At 44.2% G+C, this 23,698-nt stretch overlaps 1 protein-coding gene across 1 annotated transcript; it reads right to left on the reverse strand.

Moving 5' to 3' along the window:
• Positions 1-311: 311 nt before the first annotated feature.
• CIDEA (cell death inducing DFFA like effector a) lies at positions 312-22,993 on the reverse strand. Its single transcript, XM_058556783.1, has 5 exons — positions 22,941-22,993; positions 11,281-11,425; positions 10,313-10,459; positions 3,210-3,391; positions 312-971 (listed from the first exon to the last, which is right to left on the reverse strand). The coding sequence occupies exons 1-5, from the start codon at positions 22,976-22,978 to the stop codon at positions 824-826; spliced, it is 660 nt and encodes a 219-aa protein (XP_058412766.1). The 5' UTR covers positions 22,979-22,993; the 3' UTR covers positions 312-823.
• Between the last annotated feature and the right edge of the window lie 705 nt (positions 22,994-23,698).

Genomic DNA, 23,698 nt, shown 5'->3' on the forward strand with positions numbered 1-23,698 from the left:
CTGTTGCCAATCCTCTTCTTTTTGCTGAAGAAGATTGGCCCTGGGCTAACATCCGTGCCCATCTTCCTCTACTTTTATGTGGGATGCCGCCACAGCATGGCTCGACAAGCGGTGCCTAGGTCTGCGCCCGGGATCCAAATCTGCGAACCCCACGACGTCGCAGCGGAGTGTGTGAACTTAACTACACCACTGGGCCGGCCCCTCAAGCAGTAGTTTTGTTCTTTTTTTAAAGAAAAACACTGAAATTGTTGCTTGGAGACCTCCAAAAATTCAGGTCCTTAAGCTTTTGGGTCCCTTTGGGCCCATTCAGGACCTATATAAAAAAAAAAACAACCCATAGTAACATTTAACAGCTCGTTATTTCTGTGGCACCAAGAACTAATAAAGACTTAAAAACGATTACATCTGTCAGCAGAACATTTCTGGCTGAGTTTTGCTTCTATTTGAAAGTTTTGTGTTTTTTGGGGGGAGATGAAAGAGACACAAGAAGTATTATACATGTTAAAAGTAACTCTTGTGATTGGTTTATTGCAGGAGGCGAGGAACTGGAAAGGCCTAATGCGTGTGCGTGCTGCTCCTTAGCCACCCAAGACATTCCTGCTCTTTGGCCCCTTCCTCCCCCCACGGAGGCCCCTACACATCTCCTCCCCTTCCGGGCATCCGCTGCACAGCCCTCATTTCTTCCACCTGGGTACCACTCCTGAGCAGAAGTGCCCGGCAGCCTACAAGTGCATGTGGTTGAGAACATAAGCATCTTCAAAATTCGTCATCTGAGAGGGAATGTTTGTGTCAAGAGCTGGCTGAGCCCCTGCAGCGTGCAGCCCTATTCACACGTGAACCCTCGCCTGGAGCGTGACCCGGGAGAAGCCTGCTCTTCCGTGTCACCCAGCATCCGGAGCATGTATGTGCCCGTGTAGATGAGAAACCGTCCGGTCGCCTGGGCAGCATGGGACAGGAAGCGCATCAGGCTCCTGCAACAGAGGGGACAAGGGCCCGTGTCAGGCTTGGAGTTCTGGGCCAGCGAGGAGCAGACGGCGTGAGAATTCTCCACACGCACCTCCTGCTCCCCCTAAACGTGTGCTCAGAGCAGGCAGCCCGCTGGCTTGAACGCTGGAAAGAACGCCCCTGCCCCCGCCCCCCGCCCCGGGGCTTGCTGACACGCGGGGCTGATTCAGGAGGTCTGGGCAGCAGCGGGGACTCTGTTTCTGGTGAGCTCCCAGGTGATGCCAAGGCCTTCCCGTAGCCACTTCCGAAAGTGGCCTGTTGTTCAGTGACTAGAAGACACTGAGCAGGCAGGCTGCGCTCCTGAGAGTACACCTCCTGTGCTGTCCGCCCCACTGGCTTATCCTGTCGGCCTCGGGGGTGTGGGGCTTGTTGCTGAAATCAGTCAAGTCAGGTGCCAAAGGAGAAGTCAGGCGGAAGGACAGTCTTACACCAACTGCAGGCGTAACCCTGTGACCCAGTGTGCTTAGGGCGGCTGGGACAGCCCAACTTGACCCTGTTGTGACATCTCAGTCCTAAGGCTAAGCCTGGCATTCGTGTTATTTCAGACGAGAAAAGTAGCTCTAACTCGAATTCTTATTCTCTATTGAGCCCAAAGCTACAGGGTTTTATTCCAGTTTTAAAGGCCTATCACCTCATGAGGACAGCCAAGGCTGGGGTCAGCTGTGCTAGTCAGGAGAGCCCCCGGCTCCCGGCATCCCACAACGGGGCCCTGGCAGGCAAAGCCTTCGATTTGGGGGCCTTTGTGACTTCTGTGGCTGCCTGTGGTGCCATCAGATGTATCAGATGGTAAGAATTAGCGACAAGAAGGCTAAATTTGTCTTTTTGGGTAAGGTTTTCTTTCTTCACTATACTTTTCTATGTTGTTGTAACTCTCCTGTCTCACTTTAAAAATCAAGCAATAAAGCTATTTTCTCCCATCTCAGCCAAAAGAGGAAACTCTCCGCGGGGGGGGGGGGGGGGGGGGGCTCAAGATTTCAGCACTACAACAGCAACTGTTGTCTAGGAGTTGGCAGTTGATGGTTCTCAGTGGGACGCGGAGGCCATGCAGGAGCCACCGCCGGCGTCAGCCTCTGAGACCCGTCAGAGGAGAGCAGTTGCATTTCTGCAGCGTTCCCCCTCCTGGCGCTACGCTCAGCGGAGGTCAGAGCGGTCCACACGGGGCCAGGGGAGAGGAGACAGCACCTCAGAGAAACAGGAGCCCCCCTGCCCAGAGGGGCTATGCAGAGAGCACTGGAATATCAGAAGTTGCAATCTTTTTAGACTGGCTTCGAAAACCTTCTGCCACTGTCAGTCTCTCTCCTTCTACCCATCCCTCCACGGAGAATTAGTTCTGTAGAGAATCAATGACAAATTTACTAGAGGGCTAGGTGTATTGAGAGCCAAAGCAACCATAAAGAACTTGGAGGCAACCTTCTCATTTTAGAGATGATGAAACTGAGGATCAGAGAAGTTAAGTAACCCGTTAAAGGTCACACAGCTGGTTGCTCAGAGGCAAAGCTGGGAGGGACTGCAGGTGTCCCTCTCAGTCCAGGGCTCAGTGGCAGGATGTCTGTCCCCGTTACAGCCGGGGAGTGTCCCTGGTGAACATACAGAATTTGTTCAAATAGGTCTGGGGTAGGGAGTGGGGAATCTGTCTTCTGCAGGCTCCCCTGTGAGGCTGTGTAGCCAGCCTGACCCCAGCCTGTGGGGTGATGGTGCCCTGGCAGTATGTGGAGAAGGAATGTGCCAGTGCCACCTTACCACTAGCTGCCAGTTGGCAGTAATACAGAAGATACGTGCAAAAGAGTGCTTATCCAGGCTTGCACAGCTGCTCTGTGCAGAGCGGGTCAGAGTCTCCACGGCTCTGGTTTTACCTGTCATTGCTTAGAATGAAGGTTTTAAAGTGCACAGCTCTAGTTTGCGAAAGAAATTTGGTTCTTCTTTATAGTTATTACTTAGTTTTTGTTTCATTTAGTATTTAATGGTCTTTGGAGAAAAAAATATATTTTGGTTCAGGACTTTCTGTTTTCTGAAATAAGTCTGTGGCATAGGAGTTAAACTACTGTATGACCACTCGAATCAGAGTGAACTTCAACACTACTGGTCAGGTCAGGACCTCTGGGGGACTGGGCTCTGGGAGCTCAGAGGAGCAAGCTGGGGACTGGCTACCTGGACTGTGCCTTGTGCAGTTTCCAGACCCCCAAACTGACCTCAAAGTCTGTTACCTCAGCATGGCCTTGAGCCCTGTACACCGGATGTCATAGGACACTGAGTACATCTCATACATGGTGGCCTTCACGTTGAGGCAGCCAATGACATCCCTGGGATTCAGCTTGTACAAGTTGAAGGTGACTCTGGCTATTCCTGATTTCTTTGGCTGCTGGCGAGCTGGGATGGAGTTACTAACCTATAACAGTGAAGAGAGGAAGAGACTTTAGGAGCGTCCCCAACTATGACATGCAAATCCTATAATTCTGGTTTTATGCTAGTTTTGACTCTTTTGGTTCAAAATCTGTTAGTGACTAAGCTGCTAATTATTTGAAGAACGTTTTTAGCCAATTGATGTGCTTAAATTGCTACCATGTCCAAACCCATGAGAAAGTATCCTTCCTTAACCTACTTTCAGCTTAGTGACTCAAGATGAGTGTCATTTGGCTTCGGGGCCTGGATTTCAGGATCCAGGGTTCAATGAATGGTTGTGCTATCGACATGTGGTATTGAGACACACTCACACCAGTCGCTTAGGGCACCCTATGGTTACTTGACTGACATGGACGGTCCCATGACTATAACACAGTCTGCTCAAAGAGAAGTAGGCAGCATTATTTCCATTTTACAAGAGGCTCCTGGGCGGAAAGTTTCAGAATCATGTGGCTAAAGTGAGAACCTTTGCAGGACTTCCCCTATTTTCTTGTAACTGCCCTGGATGAAAGCTGACTCCCTGGGGACACTGAAGGTTGTTTGGTTACAGTATCCACCGTCAGTCTACCTGATACAGCAGACCCTTCAGGTTGGGAGAGAAAGTCAGAGACCTCTGTAAATCCCCAGCGTTATAAATAGCACTGTGATATAGTCTGCCCCCCAAAGCTTTGAAGAAAGAAGAAGAGAGCAAAGTTGTCCTAGGGTACACATGCCCGGTCAGGGGCTGCTCTGCCTACAGGTTTTCTCCACACACAGATCTTGCGGTTTTCAGGATTCAGAGAGACACAATCAATAGTGTTACAATGTCTCCTGAACCTCTTGGGTTGGGATTGGTTGAGGCTGTGAATGTTAAATTCATTAATGACAATAATCTACTATATTTAAAGTTAAAACATAAATTCCCCTGAAAATCCCCAAACCCTTCTTGCTGGAGCCACTCTTCTTTCCTCCTCTATTCCTCCCCCACAGATCACACACACATTTCATGTGGGACAGGTCCTGCTGCCTCTTTAGGGGGTACTAACTAGCCATCATTTAGGAAACAATATTTTAAAAAATTAAAATTACAGAATCAAAAGGGGTTTTCACCTATAATCCTATCACAACTCTTTCTCATTGCCTCACGTTCCTTTCTGACGGATGAAAGTTTTTATCTTACTCTCCCTAAATGTCTTCCTCAAGTCTGGGTCTTAAATCAAAACCAAGATATCCTCACAAAGCGAATCTGCTCATGACCTGGCATATGGATTCTATAATCTGAGGACTAAGGAAGAAGGAAATGCTTCCTCACAGGCTAAGGCATTTAAACTGAAGAAGGGAGACCCCTGGTGGCAATTTCTTGGCTGGAAGTTCTTGTCCAAGTCAAACAAAACTGTCCTCACTGATAAAAACACATACAAGTGGGGTATGATCTATAATCAGCTGTGAGGTGCCCGTTTCCACCCTGAAGGAAGATGGTGTAAGTCAAGAGAAGCCTCCAACCTAAACTCACATGTCAACTAGCCTGTTACTAGATGGAGAAGGCTGTACGCCCCTCCTTGAACGCATCACATGGCAGTATTATTAGCAGCCATTGCATCCTGTCACCGCCCGGTAGGTCGGCTCAGGAACTCAGGGCCCACCCACTCTGGGGACTTAAACTTGTTACATATTAACCATCCTCCCTAGTAACTGAGTGTCTTGTATATAAAAACAAACAAAAATACTCTTCCCTTCTGAATTAGTTTCCTATTACTGCTGTTACAAATTACTACAAACTTAGTGGCTTAAAACAATGCAAATTCAGACTCTTACAGTTCTGGGGATCAGGAGTCCAAAAGGAGTGGGCAGGGCTGGCTCCTTCTGGAGGCTGCTGGAGAGGCTCGGGTTCCTGGCCTCTTCCCGCTTCTAGTGGTGCCTGCATTCCTTGGCTTGTAGCCCTTTATCACATTACTCCTTCTCTTTCTCTGCTCCTGGCCCTCACTCTGACCCTTCTGTGTCCCTCTTATAAGGACTCTGTGATGACACTGGTCCACTGGGTAAGCCAGGATCATCTCCCATCCTTAACTTAATCACATCTGCCAAGTCCCTTTTGCCACGTAAAGTAACACATTCATGGGTTCTGGGGATTAGGATGAGGATGTCTTTGGGGGGACATTATTCTGCCTGCCACACCTCCTCAAACTAAAAGCAGTATAGCCCAAGACTGTCTTTTAAAAGATTTATCTAATTCACCCCATGATCTTCCAATTTACTGGCATGATCTCCTCACCTACTTTAAAGATACTTTATTTTAAATTTTATGCTTTTTATAATTGGTCTATAGTCTTTTTCTTCCAGTCAGAAAAATTATGAAGTATATGATATGTATAGGAGTATACAATATGTGTAAAAATAAGGAATCATGAAATAATGGGTGTAGCCACCACTCCACATAAAGCAAAACATTATCACCCCAGGTCCTTTCCCCAGTTATATCCCTCCATCTCCCCTCAAGATGAAACCATCTAAGTTGTGCATCATTCCATTTTCTTCATTTTTAGCACTTGTATATCTCAAACATTATATTGCTAATTCTGCATATTTTTGAATTATCTACAAATGATTAAATGCAGAGGTTCTCAAAGTGTAGTTTGGAGACACCTGGGGGATCCTGAGACTCTTTCAGGGGACTGAGAGGTCAAAACTATTTTCATAATAAACACTAAGATGCAATTTGCCTTTTTTGTTCTCATTCTCTCACAAGTAGTGGAGTTTTCCACTGTACATTTAGGAAACCTGCATAACTCAATGAATCAATATTTCCTAAATGACCAATGCATGATATTATAAATCATCCCTGGGAAAAAGATCCCTCCAAAGTGCAAGACAGACCAATGGATTCCAGTGCAATGGGGAGGCAGCCTTCACTGGGATGCCTTCAGATTCCACGCTGCAGCCAGCCTTTATGAAACCCCACTTGTTGAGTTTTGGTGTAGTATCAAAGAATATCCTCAATTTCTTGAAAAGATCACTAAAATACTCCTCACTTTTCCAACTACTTCTCTGTGTGAGGTCATATTTTCTTCACATACTTCCATCAAAACAATATATTACAACAGATTGAATATGAAAGCAGAGATGAGAATTTAGCTATCTTCTATTTGGCTAGGCATTAAAGAAATTTGCAAAAATGTAAAACAATGTCACTTCACTAAATATTTTTGTTTTGGATAATAGTTACTTTTCATAAAAATGTGTGATTTATGTTACCTTGTATTGGGTTATTATTTTTAATGAAGTAATACATATTTTAAAATTTCTCCATTTTAAGTTTGAATATGGGAAATATCTGTATCTATAGCTTATAGCTTCTCACTCTTGGCACTATGACATTTGGGGCCAGATAATTCTTTGTTGTGGTGGCTGTCTGTAATATTCATTACAGAATATTTAGTAGCATCTCTGGTCTCTATCCACTAGATGCCAGTAGTATCCCCTCCCCTAGTTGTAACAACCAAAAATGTCTTCAGGCATTGCCAAATGTCCCCCAAGAGGCAAAATTGTCCCTAGTTGAGAACCTCTGATCAATGGATATCTACAGAGTCTATTGATATAATACACATAGACAAAAGCTGTTTGGGGTCCTCATTAATTTGCAAGAGTGTAAAGGGGTTCTGAGATCAAAAAGTTTGAGGACTTCTTACTTAACGTATTATTCTGCAATGTTTTCACTCAACATAGTTGATGAGATTTATCCATACGGATTCCTGTAGTTGTACTTCATGCATTTTCATAGCTGAAGAGTATGCCATTCAGTAAATATACAACAGTGTATTTATTTATGTGTATTTACATAGAAGTACATGGCTGGGTATCTGCGGGCTGTATATCTAGGAATGGAGTTGCTGGGTTGTAGGTGGTGCTTCAATTCTATGGGATAAAGGCAAGTTGTTTTAAATAGCTGTTGGTGGGAGTATAAGAGAGTTCATTGCTCCATATTTTAAAAATGGAAAAAATTAAAAAGCCTAACACCACCACATCTAATGGCATAAAAGGGTATCTTATTGTGGTTTTAACTTACATTTTCCTAGTCACCAGTGAGGGTTAGCATCTTTTCCTGTGTTTTATTGTCCATTCTGCAGAATGCCTGTCCCCGTTTTTTGCCTGTTTTTCTATTTGATTGTCTGTTGTTCCCATAATCGATTTGTGTGAGGTCTTTAAATTTGCTGAATACTAATCCTTTGTTGGGTTATGTTGGAAACACCTCCTCCTCAATTGTGGCTTATTGTTTCACTCCCTTTGTAGTATCTTTTGATGAATGAATTTCTTAATGGAGTTGAATTTTTCATTTTAAAAAACACGTGTGTGTGTTGTGTCTTGTTTAAAAAAAAAAAAGAAAAACACCCTGAGGATGTCAAGTAGACATATATCAGATCTTCTCAGTCATGTCTCCAACTTCCTTCCTGTTTCGTATCTCTATCATTTTGTGTTATATCATAGGTACCTTCTTTACACTTATCTTCCAGGTCTTTTATTATTCAGTCCTGAGACTTCATTTACTTTAATTGCTATATTTTTCATTTCCAGAAATTCTATTTGAGTCTTTCCAGTCTACCTAGTCCTGGGGCCAGCCCCATGGTTTAGCAGTTAAGTGCACGCGCTCCACTACTGGCAGCCCGGGTTCGGATCCCGGGCGCGCACCAACGCACCACTTCTCCGGCCATGCTGAGGCCGCGTCCCACATACAGCAACTAGAAGGATGTGCAACTATGACATACAACTGTCTACTGCGGCTTTAGGGAAAAAAAAGGAGGAGGATTGGCAATAGATGTTAGCTCAGAGCTGGTCTTCCTCAGCAAAAAGAGGAGGATTAGCACGGATGTTAGCTCAGGGCTGATCTTCCTCACACACAAAAAAAGTCTACCTACTCCTTTTTTTTTTTTAGGAAGATTGGCCCTGAGCTAACATCTGTTGATCACCTTCCTCTTTCTCTTTTTTCTCCCCAAAGCCCCGGTACATAGTTGTAGATCCCAGTTGTAGGTCCTTCCAGTTCCTCTATGTGGGATGCCGCCTCAGCATGGCTTGATGAGCGGTGAGTAGGTCCGCGCCCAGGATCCGAACTGGTCAACTCCGGGATGCCAAAGCAGAACGCACGAGCTTAACTGCTATGCCACCAGGCCGGCCCTACCTAGTCCTTCTTGATTACCTCTTGTTCCTTCTTATTTTTGATTACTTTTTATATTTCTTTGAATATTTTAAATATATTTATTTTATACTCTGTATCTGATGAGTCCAACATCTAATGTCTTTGCAGGCCTGACTTTGTTATTTCTGCTTATTCTCACATATAGTGCCTTGAGTCCTTATGTTTGGTGTTTTTTTTCCCTGATATTTTATATTTTATTTTGTTTTAAAAAAATGTTCACTGTGACTCACAGAATTGATTTCATGACCTACCAATGGTCACACACATAATGTGAAAAACGTGGATATAGAGACCTTTTCCTCTGTTGCTTTGGTAGCTTGAGTATGTCTGCTTGATGATCAAAGAAACTAGCTGATCTGATAGAATGTTGGCTGGTAGAGGAACTGTCTTGAATTAGTAGGTATACATCTCAGATTTTCATTCCTGATACTTTTCGATGGGAAGAGTTTTAAAGGTGCCAGTTATGGTCTGATCTAGTGAGGATCCAATGAGTTTTCCATGGCTAGGTCAACTATCAGGTTGAAGCTGGTGACATATTTTTAGAACTTTCTTGGAATGCATCCTTGACCTCCAGCCCAGCGCCACGAACCTTGCGTCTTGCCCGTAGAGCAGCAGTTCAGCTCGCCCCCCCTTCCCTACTATGTTTTGTGTTTTGATTGTGAACTCACATTTGTTAGAACTTTAGGAATGAAAACTCTGTGAACATTCAGACCCTATTTGCTCCTTCTAGTTAAATGGGGGCACTATCAACCCTGGGTCACTAGGGCTGGAGGGAGGGACTAGCTGAATAAAGAGAATTCAATGAGTTAACTCCTTCCACTGATGCTTCCTCCCCAGATCTCTGTAAACTAAATTCTCAGCATGGGTGTTTTTGGAATCAGCAGTCCCTGAAATCTCATGAGGGCAGCTTGTGGCCATAGATTCTCAGGAGAGACCTTTAAGATTCTCTGCTTTATGTGCACATCTCTAGTCTGACCCCCCAATTTTGTGCCAGCCTACGACTTTGTCTCCTGTCCTCCCAGCATCCATCAAAACTGAGGCTCTTAGTCACTGAGGTCAGTAGATGCCTATGGGTGAGATGCCCACAGGCGAGACACCCACAGGTGAGACACCCATGGGTAAGATGCCCACAGGTGAGATGCCCACAGGTGAGTTGGCAGCTTCAGTGTTTGCTTTCCTCTCTGGATTCTGGCTTCCTTAAAAATGTTGGCCTCTGAGGATTTCCCTTTCTTAAAGGTGAGTTAGGCATGTAAAAAGATGTTTTAATATTTTGCTTTACATTTTGAGGTGTTTTATAGAGGGAGGGTTTCCTAAGATATAAAATCTATGGTTTTCCCAGAAATAGAAGCCTTTATTCTATCTCTTTATTTTCCTAAATCACTGTCTTTACACACATACACTCACCCCTACTTAATGTCACTGGCAATGTTGGCTTGCCGGCCTTCTAAGGACAGAGACAGTAACAGTCACCAGGTTACATCTGCATGCTTTAACAGGATCTGTAGCTACTCACTGGCCAAAGCCTGTCCGTCAGAAGTATTTGCTTTAAATCATATAGCCGTAGTTCACAGAGTTTCCTAGGCATACTTATAAGAAACCTTTTGAGGGTAGTAAATCCAATTATTAGGTGAATAAAAATATATATTTAGAAAGTGGCCAAGTCAACACCAAAGTGGGGATGTACTTTTATAGGTAAAAAATCTACCCAGTAGCTGTTTGGATAACAGCATTTTTGCTTACCGGTGTCCACTTCTGTCCTTTTTCCAAGATCATGAAATGCGTGTTGTCTCCCAGGGTTTGAAAGAACTCTTCTGTATCCACCACGGTGCCGTCTTCTTCCAGCACCAAAATGACCAGTCCACTGGTGATGACAAGGGCATCCAGGGTCTAGAGTCGCAGTGCGTCAGAGACATAGAAGGAAGCGAGAGAGTCCATTTGACCAATCAATGACATTGATTAAGATATGGTTTCAGAAACGTTGGCTGATTTTGATCAATTTTTAATGGTAAAGATATATCTTAATTGCTGTCTATGGCTCAATCTTTGCTTGGAAAAGAGGAGTTAACATTTTTAATGGACTTATCTTCTTTAGAGATTTCAATGACAAGAGATAAGTGATTACACTGAATAAGATTTACAATTTCTAAAATTACCTACTTATTTTGACAAATAAAGAAGAATAATCCCGCACATATGATATTTAGAGAGCCTGAGTCTCAAGTGGCATATTTGGACATCCCTCTTGCTTCAGAGATTGCATGTTGGATACCAGTTCTCATTTCCATGGGTCTTTGTCTGGGTCATGCCTCCAGGAGAGTCTAGGAGTCTTTCTTATTTGGTGATCTATGACACTGTTTTAGCTTAAGGACTATTCTTCCCTGGTCTTTGTAACCAAAAACAGATTTCCCAAGTCTCCTGGTTCCCTACATTCTCCCCTGTCAAAGATACAAAGCTACATTATCAATTGAGGACTACTTTTAAAGTTTTTGTCTCTGTACCTAAATATTTTGTGGTACAGTGATGCAGTAATGTTTCCTTTCATTCTTTTGTTCTCTCTTTAACCACTTAGGAATGGCTCCCTTCAGACTCTCCAAGGCCAAGACATTGATATTCTGTCTTGCTTTGGCTCAGTTCCCAAGACCATGGCCCTGGGAGAGTTGAGGGGACCTTCTATGAGCCGCTGGAGGAGGCACTGCCATTCATGGTACCTTGCTGAGGAGTTCCTTCAGACTGTTCGCCATCACCCCTCGCCGGCTGCTCCTGTCATGGTTGGAGACCCGGAAAGGGCGAGCTGAATGCATGAGGGGAGTTAGTAGGACTTTCTTAGTCTGTGATCTCATAAATGTCAGGGGCCTGGAAATGGAGGAGGAAAGTAAAAAATATCTATGACATTCCTTTTAAAAAAGAGTCTTTAAAGAGAGGTTTGAAGTACACAAAAATAAAACGATTTTAATATTTGCACCTAAAAGAAAGAAATTCAATGTTGAAGATTATTAAAATTTATATATATATGCCCCAATATCCAAGGAACAAACAAATAACACACAAAATTAAAAAACAGAACCATCATTACACCTATTTTACCAGAATATTCCAAGTCCTCACAGTAACTATTTGAGAAGGAATAGTAAGGGTAAAAAATGCAAAAAAGAAATAAGAAGTATATTCTTAAAACATGAGATTTAGAGCTGAAAAATCTAAGAAAATGATTTCTAGAGGCCATGGCATAGCTAAACAGAGTTAAAGAATTAGGCACACACACACACAAATAGTTACATATTTGTACAATAAGACTAAGCCAGAAATTTAAAAGCCAGATATTGGTCACTATAGCAATAAACCAATTTTTAAAATTAACATAGGATAACCTAGGAACAACAGAATATTATAGTAACTGTGGTTGGAAGAGCAAGAAGCAGAAGGATTTCAGGCCACATATCACATGACTTTTTGGAGTAAGTTCCACATTTATCAAAGAATTAATTCAAAAATTCACTATATACAGGAAGAAAATCAGAAAAGCCACGAATGTGTGGCGATTAAACAAAATGCTACTGAACAATGATTGGGTCAATGAAGAAATCAAAGGAGGGCCGGCCCCGTGGCTTAGTGGTTAAGTGAGCGCACTCTGCTGCTGGTAGCCCGGGGTTCGGATCCTGGGTGCGCACCGACGCACTGCTTCTCCGGCCATGCTGAGGCCGCGTCCCACATATAGCAACTAGAAGGCTGTGCAGCTATGACATACAACTATCTACTGGGGCTTTGGGGGGAAAATAAATAAATAAATAAAAAATCTTAAAAAAAAAAAAGGAAATCAAAGGAGAAATAAAAAAAATACCTGGAGACAAACGAAAAAGAAAATACAACATGCCAGAATTTATGGGATACTGCAAAAGCAGTTCTAAGAGGGAAGTTTATAGCAATATAGGCCTACCTCAACAAACAAGAAAAATCTCAAATAAACAATCTAACAGTGCACCTAAAGGAACTGGAAAAAAGAAGAACAAACAAAGCCCAAAATCAGTAGAAGGAGGGAAATAATAAAAATCAGAGCAGAAATAAATGAAATAGAGACCAAAAAAAAATGGGAAACAAAATCAATGAAACCAAAATCAAAGCTGGTTCTTTGAAAAGATAAACAAAATTGACAAACTTTTAGCTAGACTCACCAAGAAAAACGAGAAAATGTTCAAATAAATAAAATCAGAAATGAAACAGGAGAAAGTACAATGGACACCTCAGAAATACAAAAGATTCTAAGAGAATACCACAGAAAGCTATATGCCAACAAATTGGATAATCTAGAAGAAATGGATAAATTTTTAGAATCACACAACCTTCCAAAACTGAATCAAGAAGAAAGAATTTGAATATACCAATCACCAGTAAGGAGATCAAAACAGTAATCAAAAACCTCCCAAAAAACAAAAGTCCAGGACCAGGTGGCTTCTCTGGTGAATTCTACCAGACAGTCAAAGAAGATTTAATACCTATCCTTCTCAAACTGTTCCAAAAAACTCAAGAGGAGGGGAAGCTTCCTAACCCTTTCTATGAAGCCAACATTACCCTGATACCAAAACCAGACAAGGACAATACAAAAATAGAAAATTACAGGCCACTATCACTGATTAACATCGATGCAAAAATCCTCAACAAAATACCAGAAAATCGAATACGGCAATACATTAATAAGATCATACACCATGATCAAGTGGGATTTATTCCAGGGATAAAGGGATGGTTCAAGATCTGCAAATCAATCAACGTGATACACAACATTAACAAAATGAAGAATAAAAATCACATGATCATCTCAATGGATGCAGAGAAAGCATTTGACAAGATATAGCATCCATTTATGATAAAAACTCTGAATAAAATGGGTATAGAAGGAAAGTACCTCAACATAATAAAGGCCATATACGACAAACCCACAGCTAATATCAGACTCAATGGTGAAAAACTTAAAGCTATCCCTCTAAGAACAGGAACCAGACAAGGATGCCCACTTTCACTACTCCTATTTAACATAGTATTGGAAGTCCTAGACAGAGCAATCAGGCAAGAAAAAGAAATAAAAGGGATCCAAATTGGAAAAGGAGAAGTGAAACTGTCACTATTTGCAGATGACATGATTTTATATAGAGAAAACCCTAAAGAATACACCAAAAAACTTTTAGAAATAATAAATGAACCCACTAAAGTTGCAGGATACAAAATCAACATACAAAAATCATTTGAGTTTCTATACATTAACAATGAAACAGCAGAAAGAGAAATTAAGAATACAATCCCATTTACAATTGCAACGAAAAGAACAGAATACCTAGGAATAAATTTAACCACAGAGGTGAAAGAACTGTACACTGAAAACTATAAAACATTGTTGAAAGAAATTGAAGAAGACACAAAGAAATGGAAAGATATTCCATGCTCTTGGAGTGCAAGAATTAACATAGTTAAAACGTCCATACTTCCTAAAGCAATCTATAGATTCAATTCAATCCCTATCAAAGTTCCAATGACATTTTTCACAGGACTAGAACAAAGAATCCTAAAATTAATATGGAACAACAAAAGACCCTGAATAGCCAAAGGAATCCTGAGAAAAAAGAACAAAGCTGGAGGTATCACACTTCTTGCTTTCAAAATATACTACAAAGCTATAGTAACCAAAACAGCATGGTACTGGTGCAAAAACAGGCACACAGATCAATGGAACAGAATCGAGAGCCCAGAAATAAACCACACATCTATGGACAGCTAATTTTTGACAAGGAAGCCAAGAACATACAACGGAGAAAGGAAAGTCTTCAATAAATGGTGCTGGGAAAACTGGACAGCTGCATGCAAAAGAATGAAAGTAGACCATCATCTTACACCATACACACAAATTAACTGAAAATGGATTAAAGACTTGAATGTAAGACCTGAAACCATGAAACTTCTAGAAGAAAACATAGGCAGTACTCTCTTCGACATTGCTCTTAGCAACATATTTTCAAGTACCATGACTGCCTGGGCAAGGGAAACAATAGAAAAAATAAACAAATGGGACTACATCAAACCAAGAAGCTTCTGCACAGCAAAGGAAACCATCAACAAAATGAAAAGATAACCTAAGCAACTAGTAGGATGTGCAACTATGACATACAACTATCTGCTGGGGCTTTGGGGGGAAAAAAAAGGAGGATTGGCAATAGATGTTAGCTCAGAGCCGGTCTTCCTCAGCAAAAAGAGGAGGGTTAGGACGGATGTTAGCTCAGGGCTGATCTTCCTCACAAAAAAAATAATAAATAAATAAATAAAAGATAACCTAAACAATTGGGAGAAGATATTTGCAAACCATATATCCGACAAGGTGTTAATATCCAAAATATATAAAGAACTCCTACATCGCAACAATAAAAAAACTAACAATCCAATTAAAAAATGGGCAAAAGATCTGAACACACATTTCTCCAAAGAAGATATACAGATTGCCAACAGAAACTTGAAAAGATGTTCAATATCATTAACTATCAGGGAAATGCAAATCAAAACTACAGTGAGATATCACCTCACTCCTGTCAGAATGGCTGTAATTAACAAGACAGGAAACAACAAGTGTTAGAGAGGATGTGGAGAGAAGGGAACTCTCATGCACTGCTGGTGGGAGTGCAAACTGGTGCAGCCACTATGGAAAACAGTGTGGAGATTCCTCAAAAAATTAAGAATAGAACTACCATACGATCCAGCTATTGCACTGCTGGGTATTTATCCAAAGAACATGAAAATATGAATGCATAAAGATATATGCACCCCTATGTTCATTGCAGCATTATTCACAATAGCCAAGACTTGGAAGCAACCTAGGTGCCCATCAAGGGATGAATGGATAAAGAAGATGTGGTATATATACACAATGGAATACTACTCAGCCATAAGAAACGATGAAATCCAGCCATTTGTGACAACATGGATGGACCTTGAGGGTCCAAGTGAAATAAATCAGAGGAAGAAAGTCAAATACCGTATGACCTCACTCATAAGTAGAAGACAACAACAACAACAAACAAACACATAGAGACAGAGATTGGATTGGCGGTTATTGGAGGGGAAGGAGGGAGGGAGGAGGGCAAAAGGGGGGATTAGGCACAGTGTGTGGTGATGGGTTTTAATTAATCTTTGGGTGGTGAACATGATGTAATCTATGCAGAAATAGAAGCATAATGACGTACACCTGAAATTTAGACAATGTTATAAACCAGTGTTACCACAATAAAAAATAAATATATAAAATTCACTATAAATAGAACTAACATAGGAAAAGAAAAAAAACTGTAGCAAAATCAAATCAAGACAATTTTCTGAGGAAAAAAATCCCCAACCCTTGATTATTAAGCTTTGGTTACCTAGCAAGTACAAAAAAGTGATAAAATGGGGGATAAATGAGACACAGCTGCTAAGAAGCTTACTACTTCAGTAGTTATTTAACAAATACATAATTTACTTTATAAATACTAACTCACTCAATCCTCAGAAAACCCTGTGATACAGTCCTCGTTTCTCAATTGACAGATGAGGAAACTTAGGCAGAGAGCCGCTGCACAGTCGGCAGGAGTGGGAGCTGGGACTCAGACCAGGCTCCTGTTCTTCGCCTCAGTAACGCTAAGTAACTAAAGAGTAAGAAAAGTTTGCATGTTAGCAAACGCACGAAGGTTTTGATAGCAATTAAGGAAGTGTGAAACCACCTTTGACACACAACCATGTGCTTTTAAGCCAACGAGAAAAATGTTATTTACAAATAACTCCAGGAGGGGAAGCAGACGTGCCTTGCTGGTGGCACTAGAAGGTGGTTCAGTCTCTTTGGAGACAAGTCTAGCAACCGTAAAGAGCTCTCACCCAGAATGGTGGATGTTTCTTTTTCTTTTTTTTTGTGAGGAAGATCAGCCCTGAGCTAACATCCATGCCAATCCTCCTCTTTTTGCTGAGGAAGACTGGCTCTGAGCTAACATCCATGCCAATCTTCTTCCACTTTATGTGGGACGTGGCCTCAGCATAGCCTGACAAGCGATGCGTGGTGCATGCCCGGGATCCCAACCCGGGCTGCCAGCGCGCGCCTTCAACCGCTACGCCACAGGGCCCGCGGGACGTTTCTTATATTTAGGAATGTATCCATAAAGCAATTATTCAAAAGATTATGCACAGAAATTAGCAATGCTTCAGGCAGGTCTTGCTTCCTGAGGGCGCTGCGATAAGTGACACGTGACCCAATTTAATCCCACAGTCATGGGGGCACGAGCATCTGGAGCTGCACTGCCCCCACACTCAGAACAGCGCCCACCTATTTCAGCTGCTCAGATAGTTATTGACTATTTGGGCAAATACTTACACAGCGACATTCAGGAGCATGAAAAAAGAGGCTTTATTTTTAGGACAACCTTGTGGAAGATAAAAAGTGAGGACAACACTGCTTTCTGACACTTTCAACAGTTTATCTAGATTAACCCTATGAAGGCTGAAACTCTAGGGAATACCTGTACTGTTTGCCAATGCCTATCACCTACAATTTAGCACTTTATTTTATAGCTATATATATTACATATGTAATAATACATACAATATATAATTACATACAACATATAATTATATACATATGTAATATATACATATATAAAATACATACATATATACAATACATGCATATATGTATACACACACGCTCATATTGTCATTTATTTATCTCTACTTTATTTTCCCAGTGAGATTGGAATTTCCTTATGGACAAAGGCTTCTTTGTTGTATCTCCCATAATACCTAGCCTGGTGCCAGGCATATAAGTTTTAAATAGTATATTTTCTAACTTGAAGCTCTACCAATGGATATAAGTGAAAATTCAATGACTTACCAAGTAATCTGCTATATGAAAAACTGATATATTTCAGTAAAAAAAGAAAAACCGGGGCCGGCCCAGTGGCGCAAGTGGTTAAGTGCGCGCACTCCACTGCGGCAGCCTGGGGTTCGCCGGTTCGGATCCCGGGCGCACACTGACGCACTGCTTGGCAAGCCATGCTGTGGTGGCGTCCCATATAAAGTGGAGGAAGATGGGCACGGATGTTAGCCCAGGGCCAGTCTTCCTCAGCAAAAAAAGAGGAGGATTGGCAGATGTTGGCACAGGGCTGATCTCCTCACATACACACACAAAAAAGAAAAACGGATAGTATAGTTATGAACTGGCTCATAAAAACTGTCAGGTTAAGTTCATGCTATCAGCATGGTCAGCCAGTTTCAGGAGGGTCTCCATAGTAGTGAGTGTCTCTGTCTTATTCCTATGCCTCGCCAACAAATTGGCATTCTGGAATCAGATCCAGATTGTTAGCAAGCATTTGGTCTGAAGTGTAGTCAACCAGCATTTCATTAGTGCCTTGTAACCGCTCGCATCGGAGCTCTTGCTATGGCCTGCAGTGTGCTGGCTCTTTAAATATATTAACTAATTATCATCACAACCTTACAAGGAAAGTATTACCCCATTTCTCAGATGAGAAGACTAAGGCTCGGAGGGTTTTCTCAAGGTCACTCAGTTAATAAGGAAGGAAGGTAGGACATAATCTTTCTGAACTTCAAGTCCTAAGCAATAAACATCAGCCCTGAGCACTGTGAGGAGGAGCTGCTCCACGGCTAAAAGGGCAGTAGTGTGCTCAGTTCACACCTGCAGCTCCTTTCCCTTTTAGTCTGCCAGAGTCACTGCACAGCTTGTTTCCCAGGGGCATCTGCAAGGGATTGTGCCAGGTCAGTGGTCCCTGACGCGGGGCCCCCCATCAGAATGAGGAAAGACCCACTGAGTAAATCCAAGCCTTGAACCAACACAGCAGAGGGACGGGCATACTGCCTCTGAACTTTTGCCCCGATTCCAAGGAGTTACACCAGGTTCCTTGGTTACACAACACGATGAACAAGATGCCCACATTCTGCTGAGCTGACGCTGCAGAGAACTCACTCATAGTCTCATCCCTGGTGACCTGGTGGACAGGGCGGCGAGGATTATCCATATTATGCTGTACATTTAGAACCTGGCTTTGTTCTCCACCTAATCCTAGCATCTGAAACAAATTCGCTGGGGAAGTCCCTATGAGGAGGCGAGAAAGATAGATACGAGTTCCACTCTATGCCAAACACGGTGCATATTAGCATGTTACCTAATAACTCTACAAAACAAGTATTACAGATGACTAAAACTGAGGCTCCAGGGACGTTAAGAAATTAATAAGGCCAGAATTAGCAAGCGCTAGAACAGGGGTTTGAATCCAGCTCCTGCTTTCACACTACAATGCCTGCCCCACCAGAGGAAAACTCTCCTGCACGACAGGGGAACCCTGGACCCTCACTAGCAAGAGCCTCTCTTCTCCCCAAAGCAGGAAGTCATTGCCATTGAACCTGAGGCCTTCCAGAATCTATGCTCACCAAGGCCAGGGTCTGTCTGGACATTTTTTACTTCCCCATAGCACCTAGCCCACTGTTGGCACATGATCTATTTACCGAGTAAAAGATAGGCTGAGACAAAATTAAGAAATGAGAGAACAAAGTTCATGTCTTGGAATCTGAGGTCAGGCCCTGCTAGTCAATGCACAGCCTGTGGGCACGAAGAGCTCTGACCTAGCTGGTTGTGGTCCTATATCTCCTCATTGGATGCAGCCGCTCACGCCTTAGTAAGCGCCAATGCGCAAGTAACCCAGCACAGCCGATTGTACAAAGTTCATATTGTCTTTTCGCTTCTGACAAGACAAGTCCTGGCAGTCATTTCTGGTCTTCCCTCTTCACACTGCCCTCGAGATAGCCATTCTTGATAAAAAAAGACATGCAGCCTATTCTTCTTCTTACCCACCATGTTTCCTCACCAAGAACTGGGGCATTGTTGGAGAAAAAGCCTACGGGGCACATATAAAAAAATCCGTGAAGACATGAAAATTAAATTCTGCCATTCTTTTCAAGGAACAGGATGAGTGATTTTATATACCAAATTATATAAAATCAAGACTATCCTATAGATAATACAAACAGGGATTAAATAAAATTTTACATACACTAAACCTGTTTAACAAATGCTATATGAGTACTTACTCTGCTTCAGCTAAATGAACAGTAGGTTAACCAGCCAGCTAAATGAATAAAGCAACATATTAATCCAACTCACTTCTGGTCCTCTATTTGGGATAATTTATGTCACCGGCCACTAGCATGATGCCTAAAATGTGTTGCCATTCTCCCCTCAATATTTTAATATATCAAAGTTGAAAAGGGAACACTGAGAAGACTTGGAATTCTGCCACTTGTTAGTGGCCCTCTAAGCCCCAAAAGAGCACAGACAATCATATGAAGCAGGAAGGGAAACAGCTCACTAAAAGGAAAAAAAACAAGGAAACAGGTCGTTTAAGGAAATAGACTGTTTCGGGGAAATCAAGACGATAAGAGAAGTCAGACTTCATAGAATATTCTTGAAAACTGTGGAAGGGCATATCTCCCAGAAGTGAGGGAAACAGAGAAGTCTTTGTATTTTTCCCTGAGGGAACTGAGAAGTCCTCAACTTATGAAGGTGTGTGAAATAAAGCAACAAGCCACAGACTGACAGTAGACGTGAGCTTTACTCCAGCCAAGTAACCCTCATAGATCATGAAAAAGCATCCTCATACGCCACTTTATGGATTGATATTTATTCTGAAAGTGCTGGCGGAAAGAGACAGGCCCAGGAACAAGGTTGTGGCCAGAGAGAAACATTTTGGTGTCAGTAGTGACGACGTGGCTCTATAAGGCCATGTAAGATAATTGCCCAGGGATTATCTGGAGTGAAATGATGACCGAGGGAGCCCCACAGTTCATCGTTAGGTGGAAAGGAGGAACCCACATGAAGTAATAAAGCACAGACAGGAGTAAGACACAAGTCAACCAGCACTATTGCCAAAGCCAAGAGTGACAAGGAGAATGCTAAGCAGGGAAGTGGTGACAGCAAAATATGGGAATGCAGAGAAACAGGACAACTTGGAAAGTATTTGTCAGCCCCGGCTAGGTCTCTGTGAGCTGTAGGGACAGTGTCAGAGGGTGGCGGGGTCTCACACAGTGGCAGGAGGTTGAGGAGGGGTGTCTGCAGCCTGGAGAGACTTCCTGGTCCCTAACAGCTCTGGGCGCCCTGTTACACACACACCCATGTTGGGACATGTCTGCCCCACAGAGGAGCCTGCTGACAGGGGCTGTGGCCGGCTCACGGCTTCGTGTTGATCAACCTGTCAAAATGCTTGGAGTAGTCAGTATATTCAATACATGACCATGAAGTCTTGAACACTTTGCAGTGTTATTAAAATAAGAGTTTAGACCCACGAAGGAGTAAGCATTAGCAACCTGGGAGATTTATTTGTAGAAAACTCAATTCCTTGCTTACATCACTAATAAGACTGTGGTAAAATTTGTACTGAAATGGCAGCTATCCAAACCTAGAGTTCCTTGTTCAAGGAGAGGAAAGATGTACTAAGTAGCTACAAAAGCAGCTATTTTGCACAAAGTATAATATATATCAGCTTCATAAAACTTCAAGGTTGGCAGGAATGCTATCACCGACAGGACGCAAAGACAGAGCAGGTTTTGTCTACGACAACACACATTCGTGTGGACACCCTTGATGTCCAGAGCGGTGCTGAGACCTCACGCTGCTTTCATTTGTGACTCAGGCCTCCAGTGGTTACAGACAATTAACATGCTAATGACTGGTTTAAGATTTTATAATGGCTTACAATTTACATGCCACCATATGGTGCCCCGCTTGACCCAGTGGGAACCTCACACAGATACATTTTGAATTTGGTATACTGTTGCAGGAGTCAGGTGCAAGGGCAGGGTCAGCCTTAATTCCACAGGTGTGGCCGCCTCCTCCTCCCCCTGCTCCAGGCAATACCAGTGAGGAATTAGTGCCCTCCTTACCCCTCCTTCAAACTCAGCTCACCACCTCCTCAGCACTCCAGAGGAACTTGGAGAATGGGTGTTTGTATATTCATGGGAGAATAGTTTGGAGGACGCGCTCCAAACAGTTTGTACCCCCTGGGAGTGGGATTGTGGGGTGGGTGGAGCTGGAAGGAGAGAAGAAAAACAGGAAAGAAACCAAGGGCCTTACTTTTAAGCTTAAACCACGTTAGTGAAGATGCATGAAAGAAGTCTGTTTCTCATCTTCCCTGTGTCCCACGGCTCAACTCCCATTTCTTGTTTTTTTTTTTTTTTTTGAAAGAAAAAACCAGTGCTATCCAGACAAATCACCTTTACATTTGGCTTCTATTTTTCTAACCTTGAGTATTGTCCACAGCCTCCTTTAAGAACCCAAGTTCAGACCTTGTAGATCACACTAGTTTCCCTTTTCACCTATCCCTTGCCTCCACCCCTGGGTACAAATGGGATCTGTCACCCCTGGAAACCTGCGTATTAAAGTACTCAAAGTCTTCTCCATCTTTTTTGAAGTACTTTGAAGATCTTCAGAGAAATATGATCCCTCCCTTAAATCTATAAAGTTACTGCCACACAATATCTTTAGGATTTTACCAACAAGGATTAGTTTGGGTATGTCAGGATGTGAAGAAGAACCCAAGAGGGGGAAAAAAGTGATGCGGTGCCTTCAATCACGCAGCGAGCGGAGCGGGGCAAAGAGGCAGCGGGGGTCCAAGGGTCCCTGGTCCCTCCCTGGGCAGCGTCACCGCCTTTGGATGCCGCGAGAGGGGGGAGCGCTTACCCTCAAATCTCCCTTACAAACCTGGGTGGGCTCAGCCAGCAGGGGTCAGGGAGCGTTCAAGGCCCAAGGCGCGCCCCAGGTCAGCCCACCTTCCCCTCGGAGCCCAGAGCCCGCGCTCACCCTGAGGAGTAACCCTGGGCCATCCCGAGGCCGTCACCAGCGCCCCTCCCCTCGCCGCAGCTCCTGTCGCGAATCCGAGAAGCTAGAGAAGCCCTGTCCCCGCGCACCGCGGAGGCGTTGCCCAGGGTTCCCGGGACGCGGCCCTTATCTGCACCGGCGGCTGCGGCAGCGGCAAGAGATTCGACCACTCCCGCACTCACCACTGTCACCTGTTTCGCGGACGCCCACGCACCTCCCCAGCACCACACCTGGCACCTGCGGCCAGCTGGAGGAGGAGGAGGAGACTCGCGGCCGGTTCCGCCTCTGCCCGCTCGCGCTGGCCCACTGGCGTGGGCACCAGACGGGCGGCTGGGTGCGTGCGCTGGGACCCGGGCCTCGGGGCGCGCGGAAGACCGGGCGCTCGGGGAAGAGGGGCTCGTAGCGTGCAGGGGGATGCGGGGCGCAGGGGGCGCGGGGGACGCAAGGCGCAGGCGTGGCCCTGAGCCGGGCCAGCGCGGTACTCGCCTGATGAGGGCTTCGGCGTAGTCCCGGGCGATCTCCATCGCTCGGGTCCCCTTCTCAGGCGCGGCCTCTCCCCGCCCGCGCCGCCTCTTAAAGCGCCGCCGCCTGCCCCGCCCCGCCCGGTGCAGCCAACCCCATCGCCGCCTGACCGCGCAGTGCCGAGACCTTGGCAATGGGCTCGCCGCTGCCGAAGGTAGCGGCTTCGCGTTCTGGTTGTGCGCCCGCGTCCTCGCCCTTCGGGTCCCCGCGAGAGGAGCGGCTCTCCGAGACCGCTGCAGCGAAAGGTGCCGACGACCCTTGAACCCCTGCTGCTCCGCAGGTTCCTTGATGGCGCCTGTGAGCCTGTTTGCCTCGCACGTTCTGAGGGTTGGGGCAATGGCGACCTTACCAACCCCGGCAATATGGCCTTGGCTGTGGAAAGGCAGATGTGTTGTTTTTAAACCCAGGCCACAGGTGGGAGAAGGAGGCGCAGGATGTGCGCATCAGTGACCCCCCAGGGCCGCGCGCAGTCCGCACAGGGACTGGAGCCCCCGACGCCCTGCTCCAAGCTCCGCGAGTTGGCTGGCTCCTGGAGAGGTGAGGAATTGCCGCAGACACCTGGACGCGCAGCCCACTTCAGGCTCTCGGAGGCGCCTGGGCTTCCTTCTCGTTAGGTTGCTTCACGGCTGCATCGTGGGCGTTTGGGGGCAGTAAGAAGGGCGTTCAGTATGGAGGGACTTCATTAACAATCTTTTAGCTCAGGGTAAGGGACTTCCTCAGAG

Source organism: Diceros bicornis, chromosome 16, assembly GCF_020826845.1.
Source record: "Diceros bicornis minor isolate mBicDic1 chromosome 16, mDicBic1.mat.cur, whole genome shotgun sequence".
Classification (NCBI taxonomy): domain Eukaryota; kingdom Metazoa; phylum Chordata; class Mammalia; order Perissodactyla; family Rhinocerotidae; genus Diceros; species Diceros bicornis.

Excerpts from the sequence above, each read along its gene's own strand:
- CIDEA (XM_058556783.1), bottom strand. The coding sequence starts at position 22,978 with ATGGAGATCGCCCGGGACTACGCCGAAGCCCTCATCAG. Across the intron at positions 10,460-11,280 it reads TGAAGGAACTCCTCAGCAAG|ACCCTGGATGCCCTTGTCAT; the intron begins GTACCATGAATG and ends CTGCGACTCTAG. Across the intron at positions 972-3,209 it reads GGGCTCAAGGCCATGCTGAG|GAGCCTGATGCGCTTCCTGT; the intron begins GTAACAGACTTT and ends CCTCTGTTGCAG.